General features: G+C 35.4%; 2 protein-coding genes across 4 annotated transcripts; one reads left to right on the top strand and one right to left on the bottom strand.

The window, feature by feature from the left end:
* Positions 1-3,424: 3,424 nt before the first annotated feature.
* LOC119675324 lies at positions 3,425-6,737 on the top strand. The gene is made up of 2 exons (XM_038086518.1): positions 3,425-3,618; positions 4,631-6,737. The coding sequence occupies exons 1-2, from the start codon at positions 3,425-3,427 to the stop codon at positions 6,735-6,737; spliced, it is 2,301 nt and encodes a 766-aa protein (XP_037942446.1).
* Positions 6,738-18,582: 11,845 nt separating this feature from the next.
* On the bottom strand, positions 18,583-22,516 carry LOC119679720 (Na(+)/H(+) exchange regulatory cofactor NHE-RF1-like). 3 transcript variants are annotated; one of them, XM_038092216.1, is made up of 2 exons: positions 22,381-22,516; positions 18,583-21,304 (listed from the first exon to the last, which is right to left on the bottom strand). In XM_038092216.1, the coding sequence occupies exon 2, from the start codon at positions 21,285-21,287 to the stop codon at positions 20,475-20,477; it is 813 nt and encodes a 270-aa protein (XP_037948144.1). In that variant the 5' UTR covers positions 21,288-21,304; positions 22,381-22,516; the 3' UTR covers positions 18,583-20,474. The 3 variants fall into 3 exon arrangements, with proteins under 3 accessions (XP_037948144.1, XP_037948143.1, XP_037948145.1); XM_038092215.1 differs by having other exon boundaries at positions 22,369-22,515; XM_038092217.1 differs by lacking the exon at positions 22,381-22,516 and adding an exon at positions 22,247-22,361.
* Positions 22,517-24,010: the final 1,494 nt, after the last annotated feature.

Raw genomic sequence — 24,010 nt, forward strand, 5'->3', positions numbered from 1 at the left:
GAATTGGTTCGATAACAGCTGAATAGAGCCAGAGTATAATGCACGGTTTGAGCCCCCAACTGCGACCTATAGCTCTTCTGCAACAGTAGGTGGCGCATATCGCTTTGCGGGCTCTCTCAGCCAAGTTGTCTTTCCAGCTGAGTTTAGAGTCCAAAATTATACCCAGATATTTGACGTTCGAACTTAAATTTAGAGTAACGCCCTTTATCTTTGGTAAGGAAAATGTCGGAATTTTATATTTTCTGGTGAAGAGAATAACCTCTGTCTTTGCAGGGTTAATATCCAGACCGAATTCCCTACACCATTCAGTTACAATGAGGAGCGCAGAGTTAATAACATTGGATAGAACTTGGGGGTATTTGCCAGATGAGGCAATAGCAATGTCGTCCGCATAAGCTATAACACTACATCCGGATTGTTCCAAAAGTTTTAACAACGAATTAACCGCTATGTTCCATAGAAGAGGAGAGAGAACCCCACCTTGTGGCGTTCCCCGACAGACTGCTCTGGAGGATTGAACACTTCCGATGTCGGATGTGATAATCCTAGTTTTGAGAAGGGCCTCTACAAATTTAACCAGACTATTGTCGAGATTTAACTTTGAGAGGGATTTTATGATACCATTGGGGCAGACATTGTTGAAAGCGCCCTCAATATCGAGAAAGGTGGCAAGTGTGTATTCCCTGAGAGAGATGGAATGGTCAACTTGCGAGATGAGTGCATGAAGCGCAGTATCGACAGACTTGCCTTTAGTATAAGCATGCTGTGATGAAGATAAGAGCGCTGGGTTTATCTTGTTCCTGATATGCAGATCAAGAACTCTCTCCAGTACTTTCAGAAGAAAAGAAGACAGACTGATTGGTCTATAGTCCTTGGCACTGCAGTGAGTTATTTTTCCTGCTTTGGGAATGAATATTACTCGAGCCACTCTCCAGCAGCTTGGAACATACATAAGCTTAATACAACTGTTGTAAATGCTTAGAAGCCAGGGGAGGATTACGAATTCACCCTGTTGAATATCTGCGGGAATAATTCCGTCCGGACCTGGAGATTTATACGGTTTAAAAGTTTGGATAGCCCACTTTATTTGAGTGTTGGTCACTTGAAACGGATTAGGATTATTTAGAGGGGGTAAGCTGATTTGAGTTGATAAGTCAGCATCAGAGGCTATACTCCCTGGGAAGTGCGAGTACAGAAGGATGTCGAGAGTTTCCTTACTGGAGTTGGTCCATTGACCATTTGGAGCCTGGATACAATCGAGTGTCTTATGGGTGGAATTGAGGATTTTGCGCAGTCGGCTTGACTCGGAAGATGATTCTATGTTGCCACAGAAATTTTTCCAAGCTGCCCTTTTGGCCCGCCTAATGGCGTATTTAAATTCTCTTTGTTTCACTTTATATGGAGTCCAGTTGCCTGTTGATTTAGCATCGTTAAAAAGTTTTCTACAGGTTTTTCGGAGGTCTGCAATATTTAAGTTCCACCATGGAGGTTTGGGCTTGCCTCTAAATTCGGGTGGCTTGCAGGCCGCAATTTGTGGCGCATCTAAATGCTGATGTGAGAAGGTCAACCGCTCGATCTATATCGGAACAGTTGAGAATAGTGGGAGGGTCCAACTGTAAGTTGGATTCCAGGTTGGCTCGAAAAATGGGCCATACAGTACGTTTCCTATTTATTGGTTTAGATGATCTGTTCATTTCAGGGTTCTCCACAAAATTTAGATCAAAATTAATGTACCTATGGTCAGAAAAGGAGCAATCTTGCGATACGGACCACTTAGTAATAAAATAAGAGAAGTGCTCGCTTATCATGGTGATATCAAGAACTTCCCTTCTAATTGAGTTCATGAAGGTTGGCTCCCTACCTATGTTAGCGATCACCAAGTTTCCTGCAAGAATGAAATCAAATAAACACTCACCTCTCGCGTTTGTATCTGTGCTACCCCACATCTCATGATGTGCGTTGGCGTCAGCTCCTATGATCACCGGGATCCTCCTGTTATTTGCCTCTGACACCAGAAGCTTGAGGGAGTCCTGTGGCGGAGTGGCACCGTGATCGTGTGCCATATATGCTGAGACAATCCAAAGGGCCTTGGAGTCGTATTCGATGGCCATGGCTACATTGTCATTGTCACTGAACCTAGGGAGTAAAAAGGCATTAATGTTATTTTTTACTAGAATGCAAGATCTTGGTTTACCTTGACCTTCTGTGAATACTAACCGATAGCCGTTTGTATTCAGTCCACAAACCCGATTGTTTGCAATCCAAGGTTCTTGGATCAGCATTATGTCCTCTCCTTTTTCAGCTAGGCGGAGGGTAAGGGCTGCCGAAGCAGTTTTGGAGTGTTGGAGGTTAATTTGGACGACCTTCAACAGCTTAGTTGTTTTTCAACTATGGTACTGTCTAGTTCATCCTCATCCGACATCGGTGAGGTCTCCCGGGAAAGCGCCATACCTGTAAAGAACTCGCCGACCAGTTCGGAAGACGAGATTACGCTACCTCCGTCTTCGGAGGAAGGAGTGCCGATTAAATCGGAAGTCCCTACATCGGGGTTGATTGGAACTGGGATGGAACCGATTCCGTCATCGGAGATCGTTTCCGAAGGTGCCCCCCAGAAGGTTGCTGCTTAGCGGCTTGAGAGTCACTTTTGTAGACACGTAGAGTGACCGAACCGAAGCCATAGTGAATCACCCCATTTCGGGCTTGAAGGGGTGCCAAAGATTCTTCGTTGAGAACTACGACGGCTTCGACAAAGTCGCCCTTGGGGTCATTGACCTTCGCAACTTTCCAGTTATGCGTGGGGAGGTCAGTGTTACTGGCCCTTAAAAGGGAAAGAATTTCCTCAGGGGAAGTAAGCTCCGAAGGAAGCCACACTTTGGAGCGGGGGCGTTGTGGGATATTTTCCACCGAAACAGCTCTGAGCTGTGCGCAGGGCCAGAGTTCCCCAACCTTTTCGATCGCCTGCTTATAAAGATCCGCGGAGCGCTGGTCTGAGCAGGCAATAATTTTAATATGACCCTGGTACCATCCAGCGTCTTTACAGCTGGGAGATGGCCCAGGGTTGAGGGCAATGATTTCCATATATATTTTGAGGAGAGCCCGTTCGACTTTCTTCCAGTTTGCTGGAGAGATGGTGCCATCACTGTTGCCAGCGTCGATGATGGCCCAGGTCAGGCTCTCTTTAACTATTTCGCTGAGAGGTTTGGACAGCGATGGGGGTCTCGGAGGACCAAATTTGGGGCGCTTAGGAGCGCTAGTCGAAATTGATTTCCCAGCCTGCTCAATCGACCTTTGTCGTTTCTGAGCAGGTGCAGAGGTAGAAGCGATGTCGGAGGGCCGAAGATTGACATTTTCCCTTGCCCACTTTAGTGATGCCTTATCGCTCTCTGAGAGCGAGGAAGGATCCGCGGCATTGAGCCTAGAGAGGATGCGGTATGCTGACCTTCGCGCCCTATACGCCCTTGTCGAGGGGTTAGGGTGGGAGCGTGTACCAGAAGTTGAGTTGGTACTAATTGCAGATGGTGCGGTTGGCGCATTAGCTTTGACCGCAGCACTAGCAGAAGAGCAGGAGACAGCATTACCACCTGGCACAGTTGTCAAGGTGTTCAATGATGGAGCATTGCTTGTACGAACCGCCTGAGCAGAAGCTCTAGACGGTTGGTTGTTAATAGGCGCTTGCCTTATAAGACTTGAACGCCCCCCTGAAGGGTTAGGAGTTTTAAAAGGTTTATTGGAATTTTTGTTTGCTTTGTTCATTCTAAAAGGGTCCCCACTCAAAGCCGCTATCTGACACCCGTAAGTGTAGTTCCTGATAAAAAGAAGTCCCATGGTTATCTATGCAACTGCAGGGAGGCCATGCGAGGGGTTGGCACAGGTCCTTATGAGAGCAAGTGCTCAGAGCCAGACCAGAACTAATCGGGAGCTAAGCTACAACCGAACCTACCCGACCAACTTAATGGTGACGGATGCAGAACGTACCTTGAGGCCTTCCAGGGTTTTAACGGGACGGAGGCAGCCACAGACTTAGCCTGGAGCCGTTCACACGCGAGTTTCACCCCGGTGCTACCGTGTCAGAAGACAGCTAGGTCCAGAAACCTGTGACCACCAGCCCAAAGCGATCAAATACAAAAAAGAGAATCTGAAGAAGCGTGGTCCGAGGACAAAAACGGTCGTTATCAGAGGATGCTGGAGCCCCTGAAGAGGACAGCATCCAGGGGGGGAATAGATCATTTGGCGTTACCCAGGGTGCACTACGAGGAGGCGATCTAAGACTACACCCCATTTTGTTACAGGTACTAATTAAAAAACTCGATCGGGCGATGCTCATTAGATATGAGCAATCTCTGGCAAAACCAAACGAGATACAAAACATTCAGGAGTTTTTAGCCTTTTTAGAACTACAGTTTCAACTGATGGAAGTTGTAGAACAAAAAGATAAGGTGGCTATAGAAATTAAAGCAAATCGAAATAACTCAGTGTCATCGGCTGTAACAGTTTCTAAAGGAAACAACAATTGCAAACTGTGCAATGTAGACAGGCACCCACTGTATCATTGCCGTAAATTCTTGCAATTTTTACCATCTCAATGATTGGATTGGGTGAAAAATCAACAGCTCTGCTTTAACTGTTTCAGAAATGATCATGTGGTGAACAAATGTTTATCAAGAAGTTGTACCAAATGCAATAAAAAGCATAACACGTTGCTACATTTGGAAGTTAACAATCAAACAAAACAGAACATTCAACCTAGCTCAAGTGGGTGCAACACCGCAGTTACCACAGCGACAGCAAACACATCCACAGGTCATCGTGATTATGTTCTCTTGCCAACTACAAGAGTCAAAATAACTGCATCAAATGGAAATACAAGTGAAGTCCGAGCATTACTAGACTCTGGTTCGCAAGTGAACATAGTCTCTGAGCGTCTTGTCAAAAGGCTCAATATATCAAAAACAAAATCGTTATTGTGCATAGAAGGTATAGGAAAGGTGCAAAAAAATTCAACACAGCGAGTTAACATCAAATTGCAATCACTTAACTCAAGGTTTACTACAGAAGTCGAAGCGTTTGTGCTTCCAAATATAGTTCCACCTCAACCAAGTTGCAGCTACGATATTTCCAAATGGAAGGTCCCGAACAGCATTCAGTTAGCAGATCCAACATTTTTCCAACAAGGGAAAATTGATATTTTACTCGGTGCGGAGTTCTATTTTAGTCTGTTAAAGAAAGGTAAATTAACGCTTGCTCCTGGGCTTCCAGTCTTGCAAAATTCTACACTTGGCTGGATTGTCAGTGGCAAGGTTGCATCAAATACAGACAAATCAAACGTTTTAGGTGCAGTTTTTGGCGGTGGGGCGGAGGTTGTTGATAATAACTCATCGTTAGAAAATGCAATTGAACGATTATGGCGAATGGATGAGGTGAATACAACAGAAAGGACATTATCCAAAGAAGAAAAACTATGCGAATCTCTTTTTGTTCAGAACGTCCATACAAATAAAGGACGCTTTGTGGTACGGTTGCCGTTTCTGGAAAACTCATTGACGTTAGGGGAAACTCAAGAAACAGCTTGGAGAAGGTTCATCAGTCTTGAACGACGACTAGCAAAAAATGATGTTTTGCGGAAACAATATGTCCAGTTTATGGAAGAGTATGAGCGATTGGGTCACATGACTGAAGTAAACTTGGATTCCATGTTGACTCCAAGATATTTCATTCCTCATCATTGCGTACTAAAACCAGATAGTACAACTACTAAACTTCGAGTGGTGTTTGACGCATCAGCCAAAACTACATCTGGACACTCGTTGAATGATTTAATGTATAACGGACCGACAGTTCAAAGTGAACTCTTTTCAATTCTGCTCCGTTTTAGGCGACCACGGTTTGTTTTCACCACAGATATCGAGAAAATGTATCGTCAAGTTTTCATAAATCCTAAAGATCGACGCTGTCAACTTATCATTTGGAGAAGCAGTCCAAATTCAACGATTCGTTATTATCAGCTAAACACAATTACATATGGGACTCGAGCAGCTCCTTACCTAGCAACAAGATGTCTGCAAAAGATAGCATCAGAAAACAAAGTGAATTATCCATTAGGAGCTCAAATCCTGTGTGACAATTTCTACGTTGACGATGGGCTCGGTGGATCAGATAGTTTAATTACGGCTATTGAAGCTCAAAGACAACTAATCCATATTTTGAAGAAGCATCATTTTTGTCTTCGGAAATGGAGCGCAAACCATCCTCAACTTTTGAAAAACATTTCTCAAGATGATCAAGAGGTGAATCTAGATTTCGATAATAACGAGTCCATCAAAACGCTGGGAATATTTTGGTTGCCCAAAGCAGATTTATTTGGAATTAAGGTCACAATGGTTATTGATGGTATAATCACGAAGAGAGTCGTTAGTTCTGATTTAGCTAGACTGTTCGACCCACTTGGTTTATTAGCTCCAGTAATAGTCAAAGCAAAGATTTTCATACAACACTTATGGCAGTTGAAATTATCTTGGGATGAACCACTTCCTACAGATCTTCGTACAACATGGTCAACATTCAGAAAAAACTTAAGTACTCTTGAAAATCTTCAGGTGGCAAGACATATCTTCAGAGGCGAGGTTCCATCATCAACACAGCTACATATTTTTGCTGACGCATCTGAAAAGGCATTTGGTGCTGCAGCATACTTCCACGCCAGTTTGCTATCCACAATTACTCCAAGGTATTTCGTTTGATTTTTCAGTGGCAAAAGAGTTCCGTTTAAGTTAAGTGGCGTCCATGCTGTGACCTTGTACTTTCTTGTGAAAAGTATTGTGTCAGTTTTTTCTATTATATCCGTTAATTTCGATAAAACATTATTCCATCTTGTAATTTCCTTTTCAATCAAATGTTGTTCTTGACAATATATTGTTTGTTCTGTTTTTAATCGTGTTTCAACATCAATCCACTTAAGATAAAATTTCTTGTGAGAAAAGCTATTTTCATGCATTTTTAATAAGTGTTTCGGGTGAGTGTTTCCAATTGTTTTATCCTTCAGATATTAAGTTCGTCACTGAGCTTCTATCAAAAAGCCGACAACAAAAACAATAAACCCGATCTTTAGAAACAGAGTAATCAGCGACGCTTTATTGTTTCATTATTAATAATTTCGAAGAATAAAAAGTAGGGAAATGTAGCTCGGTGTCATTCTTTGCATAATCATCAATATAAATGTGCACTGGACCCGCAGTTGTGATATAATCAATTAATTTATTATTTCGCACTGGTGTCCAAGTAGCTGGATCCGCTACTAACATCACTAACGTCATTGTTTTACCCATAGGTGTCTAAATCTTGTAATTGATCACTAGTGCCAACATTTTCAGTAAAATTTGACCCTGCAGCACAAGAAGCTTCTTTAGACTTTTGCAAAACTTCGTCAACAGGTACTGTACTTGTCGAAGACTCCACGACAGAAATATAATTTTGCATGTGTGATTTAGAAGGCACGTTTCGATTTTTTATTGTAATATATTTATTAATGTTCATAAACTTTTTAGGTTCTTTATATTTAGCTTCTTTTTCCATCTTCTGTTTTCTATGTTGTGCTACAAATGGTTTTTTTGCACTACTTACGTTTTCAGACATTTTAATAAAAGTTAACTATATAATATGGTAAAAGTTGCTTAACCAAGTTTATTGTTTTTCTTACTGAAACAAATAGTATTTTAACGGATGAATGCGAACGAAAAGCAGAAAAGTAGAGTGAACTCTTTTTCTTAGGCACGGTGCACACTAGTGGAAAATAATACTTTACGCTTAGTGCACACTAATAAATAATGCCTACTGTTTACTATATAAAGAAGAGGTATTAAATAACTTAAGTTTAAGTAAGGTTGGAAGTGAAAAGACTTAATTGAAAAATGTTTTTTTACGTCGATCTGGCGCCCCTTTACTTTTGGTGCCCCTGGGCTGTCGCCCCACCTCGCCCAGCCCTAACGCCGGTACTGCCAACAGGGCAACCCTGAATACAGTGTAGTGGAGAAAGGTATGAAGGAGTAAAGTAGCATCAGTTGTTGAGTTGTGATAGTTGAAAATAGAAGTCGAGAAGGCGTCGCGTGTTTGAATATTACTTTTTATTTTATATTACTGATTATGTTACATTACCTGTTAGATATTAAAAGTAGTTAAAATATATTAAATTTGGGTACTCAACCGTAGAGCAAAACACATTGTCAAAATAGTGCATAGTGATTTTGTAAATTACGTATATCATATATAAAAAATACATAAGAGTATAAAAAGAAAAAACAAAGCCGTAAGCTGGACACAAAAAGCGAACACGTAATAAATGAAAAAAGGGCGGAAGAAGTAGACGTACAAAATGTTGCAGAAAAAAAACAGCAAGAACAACAATATTACACACGTTTGCAGGCCTTGAGAAGGGGATCGTTCAGTACCTTGCATGGAAGAGAAACAGCAGCTAAAAGTACGGAGAATAAGAAACTGAGAAATCAGAATGAATTGCTACACTAATTGAAAAAATGGATACAGAAGAAGTACCAGGGGGTCTATTCCGCAACTGTGCAAACTGAAGTATTCACAAAAATTTGTTTACATTTTAATTTTACTATTCCTCAATTGTGAATAGTGTGTTTATCTGTCAAAAAGTATACACTTTTGTCAAATTTAATTCACCGTATATTTGACCGTGAGTTTCTAAAAAGCAGAAGCAAGTAACAAGCAACGATTATATATAAATTTGTATTATTATTTTTTTATATGTTTTAGATATGGAAAAAGGCAAAAAAGTAAGCGAGCAGCAAAAGCTTGTACTTGTGGAATTTATGCGAAATAATATTTATTTTGCAACGATAGGTAAAGTAGAAATTTTATGTTATCTGCAGAACCCTATTCAACCTGCAACATCACAGACCACGCAGGAAAAGAGGTCGCTATATGAAACAATTAGGCAGCGAAAAATGAAATCAAGACCTAGTAACGGCAGCCTTTCGATAGAGGAGAGAGTTTTTTCTCTGGAAGAAGAAAAATTAAAGTTCGAAAAAGAAAAATTCGTTGCAAAACAAAATTATCTAAAAATATTATCGAATTTAAGCAAAAAAGTTGGAAGAATTCGCTGTAAAGCAAGAGTTCCTTAACAAAATAATTGAATTGAAGCAAAAGAAGTTAGAATTTTTACAACAAGGTTATAATACATAAACGTTTAATGAAGTATTTTATATTAATATATAGCTGTTATATTATTATTGAGTTTATTAAGTTTATTATTAATAAGTTTGTGTAATTAAAATAAAAATTTTTTATACTATTTAATTAAAAAAATATGTATCAGTAATTTGCTGCCTTTCACTTCTGCTTTGTAACAAGTAATTATTATTTGCGAAACTAGTACTTGGAAGCGTATCAATATTCCTCTCTGGTATTTCCCTTTCTATTTCGTCGTTGGGTAGCAATGACATTTTTTTGCGCATTAATATGTAGTGTAGTATAATGCGGACATTTATAATTGTCCCTGCTTTAGCAGAATCATAATGCGGAATTCTTTCAGGTGATAGGCATCGAAATCCACTTTTTAAAGTTCCAATACAGCGCTCAACTAAATTTCTTGCTTCCTTGTGAAATTTATTATTCCTCACTTGGATTATTACATTCAGCAAAAGCAGTCATGAGCCATGGATGTAATAGAAAACCACTGTCACCCAAAAACCATTAAATCCCTCTATCTTGCATATACATGGACTTTAAATATTCTTTTATTGCCGAGATAGAGTCACATATTATTCAAACTTCGCATAAAAATCTTGTTTTATTTTAATTTGCTCCTGTAAATCAGGAAAGTATGCGTGGTGTTTTGATATTTCAATCAAAATATCCACTGTTTCAGTAATATATCTTGATACTGATGTCTGAGATAACGCATATAAAAAGTCTTGACCGAGACCATACTGATAAGATCCTAAAGCAAAGAATCGCAAAGCGGTTAAAAATCGTAAATGTACTGACACTGACGATATGCGCTCAGGCACGTCAAATTTTCCTTTAATACAATTTAAAAACTCAATGAGTAACTCTTTTGAAAACCTATATAAACTAAAAAAATGGGTTCCGGAGATTTCAAATAGATTTTGATTATCTCTAAGATGGCTTCTTGTTGCATTCAAAAGGCACCTAAAAGTATATTTTTTAATATTTACACATTAATCGTTCCTTCAATTTTATATTAATCGAACTTGTTTCTTTTCCTCGTTTCTATTAATATAATATACAACATCTTGTTTGTTTGTCTATTGCAATTATGGAATTTAGTTTATTGTAAATACAAATGTATTTACTAACAGCTGTTAAAAATACATTTAGCACGCCATAGTTTGACATTCAGCACGTTATAATTTTACATTCAGCACGAAAAACTCACTAGCACTTCGGAAATACCATTTCACAAGAAAGTGTAAACTGCGGTGAGAAATAAGTTTTTTGTTTTCGTGTACACAACATTTTTTTTACAGTTGCGGAATCGACCCCCAGCTCCCAGTAGTGAAAAAATAGACAAAAATATTGTTGGAACTGCAGTAAATGATGTTGAAATGAAAAACACCACAAATACAGAAACTGAAAATGTTTTTGGAACTGAATGTGAAGAAATTAAAAACTAAATAGATATTGATAAGGCTGAATTATCTACTGAAAAACGTACTGTGAATTCTGTGGAAATCACAAAATTAGTAAAAGATAACTTTGATGCGAATGTTGATCGATAAGAAACAAATAGTTACTGATTGCACTGCATTTATTCAGACAGTTAAGAAGAAAAATGTTCAGCGTGAAGTAGCTCAATGGTTATTACATCTCCACGTGTTGTGATTTAAAGATAACAGTAGATTCTTTTCACGACATAAGAATTAATAACGTAATTTCAATTATTAATAAAGTAAAATTGAAAGTGTTTTAAGTAATAACACAGACAAATAATATACAGATTGCGAATGCAGAACAAAAAAATGACTTCCTTTAATTTCATGGTAGCCAGCTCGACTGCCTTAAGGTCTTAAGGTTCTCCGTACATTAAGGTCTTTGATAAGATGAATAGAAAATTAGCTTTCGAAATGGTCATTAGTGACCGATTAATTTGGAGAAACAATGAAATTAACTTAAAACAGGGCTCTCACTTACGGTATACTGATGGGTCCAAGACGGAAGATTGCGGTGCAGGATCAGGAATCATTGGTCCAGAGCCCTCCTGCGGGTTAACAGATAGTTTCATAAATAACTTATTATGTGAACTAGAGAAACAATATCTACTTGAACACTGGAGAGCCAAAGCAGGCATGCAGCAGTCAAGAAGATTGGCCTTAGCAGAAACGATTATAAATTTGATGTTGAAACGATGTCAACTCTTTCATGAGGAGAAGGAAACATCAGAACATGTTCTATGCAATTGCCCAGCGGCGGCAAGATGTAGACTCGATTACCTTTGGTAGGTCCCAAATCAAATAGGTAAAATTAAGTTCACTGCAATTATAAGATTTATAAATAGTCTAAAATTGTCCTAGTTGGGCCTATAAGCGCACAATAGATCTTTTAGGTCGGGGTGCACAAATAGACTATTTTAAATAATAAATTGTTTATTAAGACAGGTGGAATGTTTTGTAGTAAATGTGACTTGGCCAGATTTTGACTCATTTAGTTTGATACGGAAAATTTTTCATCTAACAGAGCAACATTGTTAAGGCAAGTTTGTAGTTTGGTGGAAACACGAATTCGGTCACTGTCAATTGATAAAATATCTGTATCGTCTGCAAATGTACCCATTACACTCTCATCGGTGAGGGGAAGATCCGCAGTATATAAAAGATCAAGCATTGGGCCCATTGTGCTACCTTGAAGTATTCTTGCTCCTATATCATGAAGTCATGTAGTTTCGTTTCCATGCTTAATGAAAAAGTGCCGAGAGGTATGATTTTAGAAATATGAAAAAATTTAAGGGTCGTTTCAGTTTTAGTTTATCGAATTGATGATCAGGGATGAGCCGGTTTTGTTGAATAATCGATGTAAGGCGCTTTAGAAACAGGATTTCCATAACTTTTGACAGGATCGGTTAGGCTTTTCACTGGTTTCGGTATCATGGAAATTTGCGCTATCTTTCACTGTAATGGAATAAACCCCCCTTATTACCACAGCGTTTAGTCGCTGCTGCAGGGCCATTCCTGTGATTAAAACGTATCCTGGAGCCTTTTCTACTTTTAACTTCACTATTATATCCCTAACTTCATTAATAGAATATCTTTTAACTGGTAAGGCTCTTCTAGAAAATATATTCTTTGTTTTATGATATCTGGCATATTTTGATTATCATTTGGCTTGAAAACTTGATCCAAATGTAACGCGAATCTTTCTGCTTTTTGAATGTCACTTTTAGCCTATGAGTTGTTTATTTTGCTTATAGTTGATTGATAAGCAATCGGTCTGTTGTTCTTTTTTATGGCTTTCCAGAGGGAGTATTTTGTATCACATGAAGCAGTTAGGTTTTGGAGGTACAGGGACGTACGACTATTGTTGTACTTTATAAGAAGGACTTTAACGAGTTTACATATTTTATTTAAGCGAGTTTTATCCTCAGGGAATCTCGTCTTTTGCGAATGTTTTCTCATCCTACGCTTTTCTTTGATTAGTTATCTAATGTTAAATGGATATTCTTGCTTAACACTTTTTAAAAACGGAGGAGTTGATTTCCATGTAGACATTTGGAAACATGAGTTGAAATGCTCTACTGCTTCAGTCACATCAAAATTCAGTTTTCAACTGGACTTCGGTATTTAAACCAATTGTAATTAGTTGACGATGACTGTTCCAATCAGTATTTTTGTTATGAAGAATACATTTTTCCAAAATTTCACAAGAGTCATTGAGAGTGATTATTATTGGCGAGTGGTCAGATGACAAGTCGAAATTGGACTTACAGGTAGTTGTCCAGTATGTGGGTTCACCTGTTGAAATTGAGTGGAGATTGAGTACATTAGTTGCTTCGAAAAGTTGTCTTCCTTTTGGGGATATTAGGCAGGAATCCCATTTTAAGTGTTTGGCATTAAAATCTCCGCCTACTAGAAACCTGGATCCAAGCAATTGAAAAAATGATATGTACATATTCTTCGAAATACTAAGACGCCTTCTTTAATTTGTACTACAATTTTTGTTGCCTGAATTTCATTCGAGAATCTTCTAAAGATGCTCTAAAAGCATGCCCGATTCATACTGTTCATTACCACATTTTCTCGGGCTTACGCAGGTACGATATTCTTGCATTTGCCAAACTTGCGACACAGTACGAACTAAACCTTAACCCCTATAAATAACGCTGCCCTTTACAAAACGTCCCGCGGGACCGCCAACTAGGTATTACTTCGCAAGGACAGGGCAAGCACTAACGCTCTATTTCTCAACTATCATTTACTCTCCGTTTGTGTTCTCGTTCGTCTCTTCGCAGTTGTTGCATGATTGCTGTAATTATATGATTAACTTGTTCCCAGGCATCTTTAGAGGACAACATGTATTGTATGACTCTATAACAAGTAATATGGTTACCAATTAATTTTTCTACTGCTTCTCTAGCACGTGTGAAACATATGCATGTTATCAGTATTTGTTCAACGCTTTCTACCACTTCATCACAATGCAAACAAAAGGGGTCATCAGCATGTTTAAATCTTGGGATCTCTCAAAGCTGCTGCCTCTTTAGCTTGTAGGTCTATAAGTATTCGTCCAGCAATTCTGATTGCTTTGTCACCAGCAGACTTCAGATGTTCCTTGAAGTTAAGCCTTTGATCTATTTTGACACCCAGGTAATTAATTACCTGGTAATTAATTACCGAGCTTGACTTCAGAGAGAGCTCTCCGACATGTATGTCAATAGATTCTACTCTTTTTCTACTACTTAAAAGAATTGCTTCGGTTTTGTGCTCTGATAATTCTAGGCCCATTGACTCAAGCCAGAGTTTAACCACTGAGATGGTGCTATCACATTTCATTAAGAGCTCGTTGATAGCTTTTGGGACCGCTACAATTGCAATATCATCGGCGTAACCAACTAACTGCACTCCAGCTGGTTTCTTCCACTCCAGCTACATTAAATACGCCATCATACATTACGTTCCAAAAAAAGGGGGCTAAAACCGAACCTTGTGGAAATCCTGCTGTCACTAAATATGTCTTCACACCATCGTTCGTGTCATACATTAGAATACGGTCGTTGAAGTAGCTTATGATCATTCTAAGTAGATATGCCGGTATTTCCAGTTTTGATAGTGCTTCTATTGTTGCGTTCCAGTCCGCTGAGTTGAAAGCAGTTTTGAAGAACTTCTGCTGTAAGATCATTTGCTGTTATCATCAGTAGGTCTTGCGCAACTTCACAATGGTTTAAGTTTATTTGAAGACACTTAACCATGTATATATAATTTTCTACAAGCGGCTTGGTAAACTGGACAAATTTTATTTAACATGACATGATTGTTATTTTCGGCTGGACATTACAGACACCTGGGTGAATTGTCGCAAGATTTGGCTTTATGGCCTGTATTACCACACCTAAAGCATGCTCCTGCTCGGACGGTATCATTTTTACAGTATTTTGAAATGTGCCCATATTCTAGACATTTACAGCATCGTATTGGTTGTAGGTATTTGTTCGAATGTTTGTGATGGATGTAATTTCTTGATGTAATTTTTGGTTAGAGAAGGCAGAGGATTTTTTTGAATTTGAAGTTCCTGTGCCTTAGGCATTAATTAAGGATACATTTTTTTTTGCATGTTTTTATAGACTTGACATACTTTGTAGTTGGCAGGATGATTTCCCTCACATAAAACACATTTGACATCATTGGATCTGCTTTTCTCAATTTACAGAAGCATAGTTTACAGCGCACTTGATACACTTGTTTACACATGAAAGCAAAAGCGTCGAATTTCGTTTGCAAGAAAATGCACGCTTGCAATTTGTAACAAGTTCATTGTTTGGCATTCATGGTCTAGGTTATTTTAGTTAATTTATTTGTTGTAATTGTTTATTAATTTTTAAATAAAAGGCATCAATGAATTTTTGACAATTCAATTGAAGCGAAGTCACATTCAGCATTGATTCTCTTTTCTGGTTTATTAGCTTAGTAGATTTGGTTCAAGTACCAAATTTACATCACATAAGCGCCTAATCACTGGATTTAAGTGTTCAGTGATTAGGATTTTTGAATACTGTAATATCTTAGATATTATTTATTAGTATTCTTAACAACGTGTTCACCTTATGTCTAGAAGCCAACTGCCTCATGAACGACTAACTAAAAGCAGTGCACAATAAACAGTGTTACCTTGTGCACTTTTCGCTAATGTATTATTTAAGTACTCTACAAATACAATCGTTGAAATCACTAGATTCAAGTATTCAGTGGTTTTTTAAGTTGGTAGAATCAACATAAGTACTGGATTAAAGTGTTCAGTACTTGCAAACAGTTGATTCCAACATTTCATCAAACAATAAATAAAAAGCGAAGGAGTAATTATTTTGCTGTTATTACTTTATTATAATTATTTCAAATAATAACTCGAATAAATATAAAGCACACAATTATAGTGTTTTCGTCAAGCTACGCAATAAATACTATACTATTAATAAAAATTAAAAGAAACACCACGTGTGTACGTGTGTAAGTGCCAGAAGATTAAATCAAAATCTCATACCAAGGACTTCACGGGTAGCTATTGTTATCCTTCCAACGATCGAATGGCATAAACTGAATAACATAAATTAAAAAAAAGCAAATTAAAAATAAAAATATTACAACCTGTTTATTATTGATTTATTATATGTGTGTATCATATATAAATATAAATTTTGTTTTTATCAATTAAAAAACATAAAAAAAACTTGTTTGCGATATATAAAACACTCGAGTAAAGACTTTTAAAATTTATGTTTATTGGAAAGATATTACGTGTGATATAAATGTGAGTTTGACCAAGACTGATTTCTAAATCTTCTAAAAAGAGCTTTAGGGCATCAGATCTTGTGTTTATATTTCATACAATTGTGAAATGATACAATTCTTATATTTACGCTTAGAGTGCGATAAGTTAAGGAATGCAATTATTGCATTTGTGTTTATGTTTGTTTTTCACTGTGGCGCGGTGAATCAAATGACACTTTGTATTCAGCGACACAGGATGTTTATGTTTACATTATTGATACTTATGTATGAATTATTGTCCACTATAGATATTTATACATTGTTGCCAATATGGATACTTATACATTGATAGATATTTATACATTGTTGTCCATTATACTGTACTGTGTATGTGAAGGGGACGTAACTCATAAACTCTAAACAAACTACGATTTTGAATATTTTAGCGACAATTAATAAATTTATACAATTCCGCTGCAGTTGACCCCAGAAAACCAAAACGAAAGCGTTTCATCATAGATTTGTAGGAAATATTGTATATAAACAAGTTATGGTAATGAAACATAAAATTTAGTTGATGAACTTCCTAAAAAAAATTTATTTATTTTTTAATTGAAGTTATCTATTTCAGTAATAGATAACTTAAATAAACACGTGTAATTCATATTAATTGCACATTTATATAAAGATGAAAATATCAGCAGAGTAGTCTCTAATACAAGAATTGTATTAACAATTTCTACCTTGTAAACTGTTATAAGATCAAGAATAAAAATCATCTGGAAAAAAATTATTTATTGGATTTGAGAATGCATTTAAAAGTTATACCTTGCAATATCATTAAAATAAGTCTGACAGCAAATTGCTCTATTGAAGCTCAGCTAACGCAAATAGGGTAAACAAAATTCTTGTTCCGTCATGTTCATTAAGTTAATCTCTTTTTTTATATTATGAATACGTCGATATCTAAATTTATGTTACCGTCTTATTATCTGTTATCAACCGTAAGGCTTCTCTGGCTTCTACGCAATTGTTTATAGTAGTCTGATGGGAACCGAAAAGCTCGCAGGTGATACTGACCGTAAGAACTTGCTTGCTCCTCATAACGCTCTCCCTGTAAGGGTTACTAATCATACCTTTAAGCTGCTATTACAGTCTTCAAAATACCCATAATTACCTTTCAATCCTTACCCAAAATGAGATAACACCATACAGATACAACTTCAATTTGGACGGGTGGGCAAGCATCCTATGCTTGATTCAAGGCTGACCCGACAGGACACACTCGGCTATGCCCTTTAGGTCGGCTGTATAGAAGATTGCGGAGATTTAAATATAAACCAACCTCGAAGCTAGCAGCCAGGAGTAGATTTTTAGCAAACCTAGAATACGAGTTTGGATCCCTGCTAAAATTAAGGAGCCGAAGGCAAAAGAGGATATCTTCAGTCATGCAATCGAGAACTGCCGACTCATAACTAGGGAAGGGAAAATTATAGGAGATAGTGGAAGGGAGGAAGCAGGTTATGCTTCTACTGTCGGCGAAACGGAATACAATTAGATCTAGGTTCGTGGACGCAATTTATCAAGCCATAATATATATAAACATGGCTAATTTTGAATAAAAATATCTACTCCAGTATCCATAAATTAAAAGTATGGCGTGGTTGTGTCTAATGTTATAAATCACTATTTCAAACACATGCTTTATGGCTGAAAACTGGCCCCAATCAATATTGTAGCTGTGGAGATAAAAAAACGGTTCCAGCTAGAATTAGGGAGAACTTCTTGGGCAAACATGTCTTAAGCTTTTTCATGGCGGTATTGAATGCGAATATTCATAGTTATTCTGAAATACTCCCAGGGAATAAGTCTCCCTATTCCCACGCTAATCGCAAGAATAGAACTCCCTTATTCTGAATTGCTTGGGAGATAGCTGTTTTCGGAACAACAATAGTTTCAAATTTGTTTTGTTGAATTTTGGCATCCATGGACCTTTTTAATGGCGAAAAGTGCGAAAATGAGCAAAACAAAAAAAGAATTGCGTATCATATGTTCATTTAAATTTAAAAACCGCATTATTTCTCTACAGCACAAAATATCAAAAATTAATATAATGAATACTTTGTAAGTAAATAATAAAAAACTTTTATTCTATTTTTTTTTTCTAATAAATTTATTTTTTTCTTATATTCAATAAAACAAAGTAAAATATCTTATTTATTAATTGAAATTATTAATGTTTTAACTAAAATTTGAGTTCCCCTCCAAAAGTCGTATTTATTTTTATAATTAGAATAGGAATGTCCTTCAATTAATAAACAGTAATAATAGTTTATTATAGCACAAATATTATAATAAAAAAGAAGCAATGTTATACCATTGCATAATAACAAAATATTATATTAAACTTATTCCAGGAATCCCGTTTATTCTAAGATTTGGTTTCCTTTCATTATTCTATTGATTTAAATAACAAAAGTTAACGTTTTAATTTGTGGAAAAACCCCGTGTGGATAAAATAAATAAAAAAAACATTTAAAAATATTAAATTTATTTTATTTTTTATTATAACAATTTTATTCAAATATATTCAAAAATCTTATCATTATAAGTTACTTACATATTAAATTAAACTTTTTTTAACACTTTATTAACTTATCTCCCAAACAATTTGCTTGCGAAAATTTTGTGTAAAATTGAGAAAAAACTCCCATTCCTACATGATTCAGAATAAAGGATTTGGGAATAGGGAACAAAATTTTCATTCGCATATGATTCAGAATAGCAACATTGGGAAAAGGGGAAAACTCCCATTTCCATGTGATTCAGAATAACTATGATTAAAAATATCTTGTGCTTTATGGACTTAGATTTTTGGATAAGTACATAGTTTTCCTTGTTCAGCAGTGGTATCATAATGAACCGATAAGATCTAAAAACGTTGGTGAACTAAACCGACTACCACAATAATTCATCCTACTCTATGGCGTCCGACCCATTCCTCAAGACAACTCATCTATATGCGCTATTAAAAGACAATTATTAAAATATATAAGCACATCATTTGAGGGATATGGATTTTGATGCGTCATACTATAGTCTCTCAGATCAACTGTCAACCTCTGCCTTTACGTGGCACTTCACGTACTTACTACTAAAGAGGAAATGGGTACTTAGCGATATAATCACGCAAAAATCGGTTCGGAGACATGTGAGACAATCCTTGATATTATATACATTTAAGACAGCAACCTTGTCATCGAACAAAGTGGCGTTAGCCAATCACCTGCTCATACTGAGAAGAAACGATTTAAGTACCGACACAAAGTAACAACCGGTGCCCTAATACGTTGACCAAATACGTCGTACATTGTACCGAAGTAGTAATTACTCGCAACTTGTTGCTTAATGAGAGCGCTTAATCATCAAACACATTGAATTGAGTGAAGTGCGCAGGAGTGGAAGTAGAGAAATGCTTCCTACTATTCTCTGCTAACAGAGTACCAAATATAGGTAGAATCGCTCTATACCTTTCAGCAAGAACTAAAAATGCTCTGTTAAGCTGAAAACACACATCTGAACGAATTATTTCTACCCGCTTAGAAACCAAACCATACCACAACTGTCATGCAATGCTTTGCACCAATACATCTTTTTAAAAAAGCCTTAACAGTCAGCTTAATAAAGTCCTATACACCCTTAACAGAAACGATCTAATCGTACTGATTAGATCGTTTCTTTAACCCACAAATTGGACCTATTAATGATGGGTATAAAAAGATAATTGGCAAATCCGTTTCACTATATTGATGTGAAACCTGGTACGCATCAAAAGCTGTTACAATGAAATAGATGTTTGCGTACAATTTTAAGAATTTGATACCAAAAAATAACATCAAATTAACGCACTAAAGGTCAAAAACCGATGGAAAAAGAGGTACGGAAATATGCTTGGCTAGGGCACACGCTAGCTTTGTGATGCTAGGGCTTCACAAACGAAATATCAACAACTATAAATGAACTGGCATTTATGGTACGAAACCGTCAAGTTCGGAAAAACTTTGTTACTGAAATATGTGTATAAGCTAAGTTCTATATATTAATTGTATTGAACATGCTAATAATAATAATAACAATAATTGTATATCAAAATATTACAGCTTTGCTAATATAGATGCTAAATCAAAAACATAAAAGGTAGATTATTTTTGTGAAATAATTCTAAATATTCAATTTGTTTAAAAATAATTATTATCATGTTGTTTGTAGATATACATAAATACAATAATACATCAAATACGAACAATTCACGTGCATAATCATTCTATTATCATTCAAGTCACGTGCATATAGTAATTATTCTAAATATTATTATTCATAACTTAAATTTGATACATGTAAAATTATATTAATATCATACTCTAAATATAAAAGATTAAGTACTCAGTTCTAGCATACTAATTTGCGTTTGTTTCTTTCGAAGTTTACAGTTTTGTGTTAATGTATGAAGCATACAATAAATTAAAGCTTTTGAATAATTTCAAATTTTTTCCGAATATCGACAATATCGGTTTTCGGGTTATATTTTTTTTTAGCAAAAAGTTTTGCACGCATTTCAGCTGCAGTCATTGGAAGCTCCAAATTGGCAGAATTGGAAGTGGTGTTACTATTGCCGCCTTCAGTTAAGGTACACTTTCTGTTACGCTCTTGTGCAATATTGAGTTGATGGTCACGATCTGATACAGTCTTTTCATTGACAAAATTATTAGCACTGTAAGGTATCGCTTCACCAGCCTTATAGTCATCATGATCGTCACTATATACATTATTTGAAGAATTTTCGCATTCGTTTTGAGCAGTTCGGTCTATGATGCTGCTTTTACTATTAATGTTTGGATTGCTCCCAGAGTTGAACTGTAGAGCATCGTCAAAAATATTTTCATTGTTGTTGATTTTTATATCAACAGATTCGCTATCATTTGAAATTGAAGAAAATGGAATAGGATGGTGTTTTGTTAAGTTATTTCGGTCTACATCCAAAAGCAAAAGTCGCACCTCATTTGCGATAGATTTAATGCGTTGCACTACCTGCTTATGACTTTCGTTACCAATAGTAACGCCATTAACTTCAATTATTTGATCGCCTTCTCGTAGCCCAGCCGATTCTGCGGGTGAATTTTTATCAACTTTACCAATATATTGACCAGGTTTAATTTTTTCAGAATGTAAATTAAATCCATAACCATCAAAATCATCACGTTTCACTATATGGCACATTTTTCTTTTGCTTACTGATGTTGACTCAGGAATATAATGCATTTGATCTTCAGACATTTTAGCCAAATTATTAACTGGAATACAAGAGATACAATATGATAAGGTTGCATTAATTCAATTTAGCCAAATAAATGCAAAATGCAATATACATATCACAGGCAGACTAGACCAATAAATATTTATCGAGCACGCTTAAATGATCGAGATACTTTGACAGATGGTTGAAATAGTGAATTTAAGAACTACTAAGAAATGTGTATCTCTTAAGCAAATAAATGGTCGGTTAGGCAATTTATGATAATTAATACTCTGGTATACCTGTAGCAATACAGTATCTACTAATGAAATGAAATTAATTACATAATTTGAAATTTTTTTTATTTAATTTTTATACATTAAAACGAATATAAAAGGCAAGCTGGCATATTTAAAGATTCACATTTAAAAAGCACGTATTGAAAACAATCGATCCTACAATGACAATTAATTTTTTGCATTATCTCGATCAACTATTGTAATCAAACAACTTCATTTATTTATATAATTCCCTGCATTTAAAACCTAATGGCAATTTCTAAGTTTTTCATCTCAGAAAGGTTTTTCAATTTACTAAGGTATGTACTTATACGAATACTAATCTCATTACGTAATTGTCGTTATTAAGCCAAACCTGTTCAATGTGTGTGATGTTAAGCTTACGTTTACTATTTTTATTCAATAAATTATACATTTTTACAGTCTAGTACGTTCTACAATAACAAGTTTTAATATGCTACGCACATATGTATATATACATATATACATATATATATATATATTTATATATATGTTTATATATATATATATTTATGAATAGTATATGAATAGTTGTATATATATATATATATATATATATATGCGATAAAAGAGAGGTGTTTAGATATCTAGAGTTATTTATTAAATTAGTAAAAATTCATTTTTATATGATCTCGAATTGAAATATATATGTATAAAACACGATGAAAACTTGTACATACATAACTCACAACAATTTATATTCCATATACATCCATATTCAATGAAACGAGAAAAAACAATGCTAGTATTTTGTACCACGTAACCATTTAGAATTATATTTTTATATTTTAGATTAACTTACTTTTAAACTTACAGAAAACTTCTTAATATTTACAGAATAAAAATCGCAACTCGGGCGCAATCAAATATCACTACACTTGTCAAGTCCAAGTCAAATACAAAATGAGTGTATTTCCACATAGCACATCCGCACACAACTCTACCATTGAGTATGCAAACTGCAGTATAATAACAGAGATACAAATACTATAATACGCTCACATAACGCTCAGAGAAACGAGCGTTATGAAATGGGAGAAATACGTTCTTGTTAAATCAAAGATCGTAATAAATTTTGACAATTCGAACATCCTAAGCGTGATGAATGTTTTATAATTAAATTTAAAATGCAGTTCACGAGTAAACGTACCAAAAGTTTGTTTTTACGTTTGCTTGATAACCAATTTGCAACAAATTAAATTTTTTAAATTTCAATGATAATGAAATATTTGTATATTACCAGAAGTCATTTTTGCGCATATGATTTCCTACATTAAGGAGTTTTTACTATTACTACGTTTCCACTATGTACTTAGTAAGTCATATAGTAACATTGAGCTTTTTTGCGTTTACATTATCATGAATTACTTAAGGAATGGGAAAGAGCTTTTATGTGTCAAAAAGTTCTACTTTTAGAGCTTTTCTGTGTTTACATTTTAATTGTAAACAAATGATATTAAATTTTGTATTGTTAGAAGAAAATAAATCAGCGTAGAAGAAAACGCAGAAAATTTAAATAATTTAATATATAATGTTTGTAATGTTATTCACAATATAAAAGCGGCAGTTGCTGCATATACAAAGGAACATACAATACTTTTTAAAAAATTACAAATAATTCAAAATTAACAAATAATAGTCCTTTCTTCAATGATTACTAGAAAAAGAAAGAAGTGCTGGACTTCGGTAAATACGGACTGTAAATGTTATTAAATAAAGAATTTATTTAATAATGAGTTCCTATTTTAGGTAAGAGGGCCTCAAAACAAGTTTGATCACTAAATAATCACAATCCAAATAGAAAAGAAATAAGACGATGTTTAATTTAAATTTTCAATAAATTTTATTTTCACTAATAGTTAATAATAACACTAATAACTTGTTAATTAAAAATAAAATCAACAAAAAATATTAACTTATGTATTTTTTATATAATTAGATTTCATGTAATTATAAATAAATATTTATTATTAAATAATGTATGAAATTTTATAATTATATCATATATATATATGAAATTTTTATATTTTTATGTATTAATTACATATTTTATTTATAAAAACACAAATGGGTCTAGTTACATTTGTGTGTGAACGTGAGATGAACTTGACGACAACACGAACTGTCAGTTCAGTTTACACTATCATGAACTGTCATGAGCTTGAAATTTGTTTTGTTTTGCGTAAACGTATAAAATGCTTATGTGTAGTAGTACAGAGCACAGAAATTGAGAGTATTCAGTATTAAAAGCTAAACATAAGCATAACTTTGCATATGTATGCGTGTCAAGCTGAAGAAACGCAGCAAATATCATTGTGTGAAATGCATGAACTCACGTCACACTCTTCCCCCTCTCATCTATAAGTAACCGATTTTCAAGTTCATGTTCATGCTACGTTCATGATAGTGTAAATCGGCCCAATGTTTAAAAAAAATTCTTACCT

The sequence above is a fragment of the Teleopsis dalmanni genome, chromosome 2, assembly GCF_002237135.1.
Source record: "Teleopsis dalmanni isolate 2A chromosome 2, ASM223713v2, whole genome shotgun sequence".
Taxonomy (NCBI): domain Eukaryota; kingdom Metazoa; phylum Arthropoda; class Insecta; order Diptera; family Diopsidae; genus Teleopsis; species Teleopsis dalmanni.

Excerpts from the sequence above, each read along its gene's own strand:
- LOC119675324 (XM_038086518.1), top strand. The coding sequence starts at position 3,425 with ATGCGGTATGCTGACCTTCGCGCCCTATACGCCCTTGTCGAGGGGTTA. Across the intron at positions 3,619-4,630 it reads GTGTTCAATGATGGAGCATT|AAATGATCATGTGGTGAACA; the intron begins GCTTGTACGAAC and ends TAACTGTTTCAG.
- LOC119679720 (XM_038092216.1), bottom strand. The coding sequence starts at position 21,287 with ATGTCTGAAGATCAAATGCATTATATTCCTGAGTCAACATCAGTAAGC.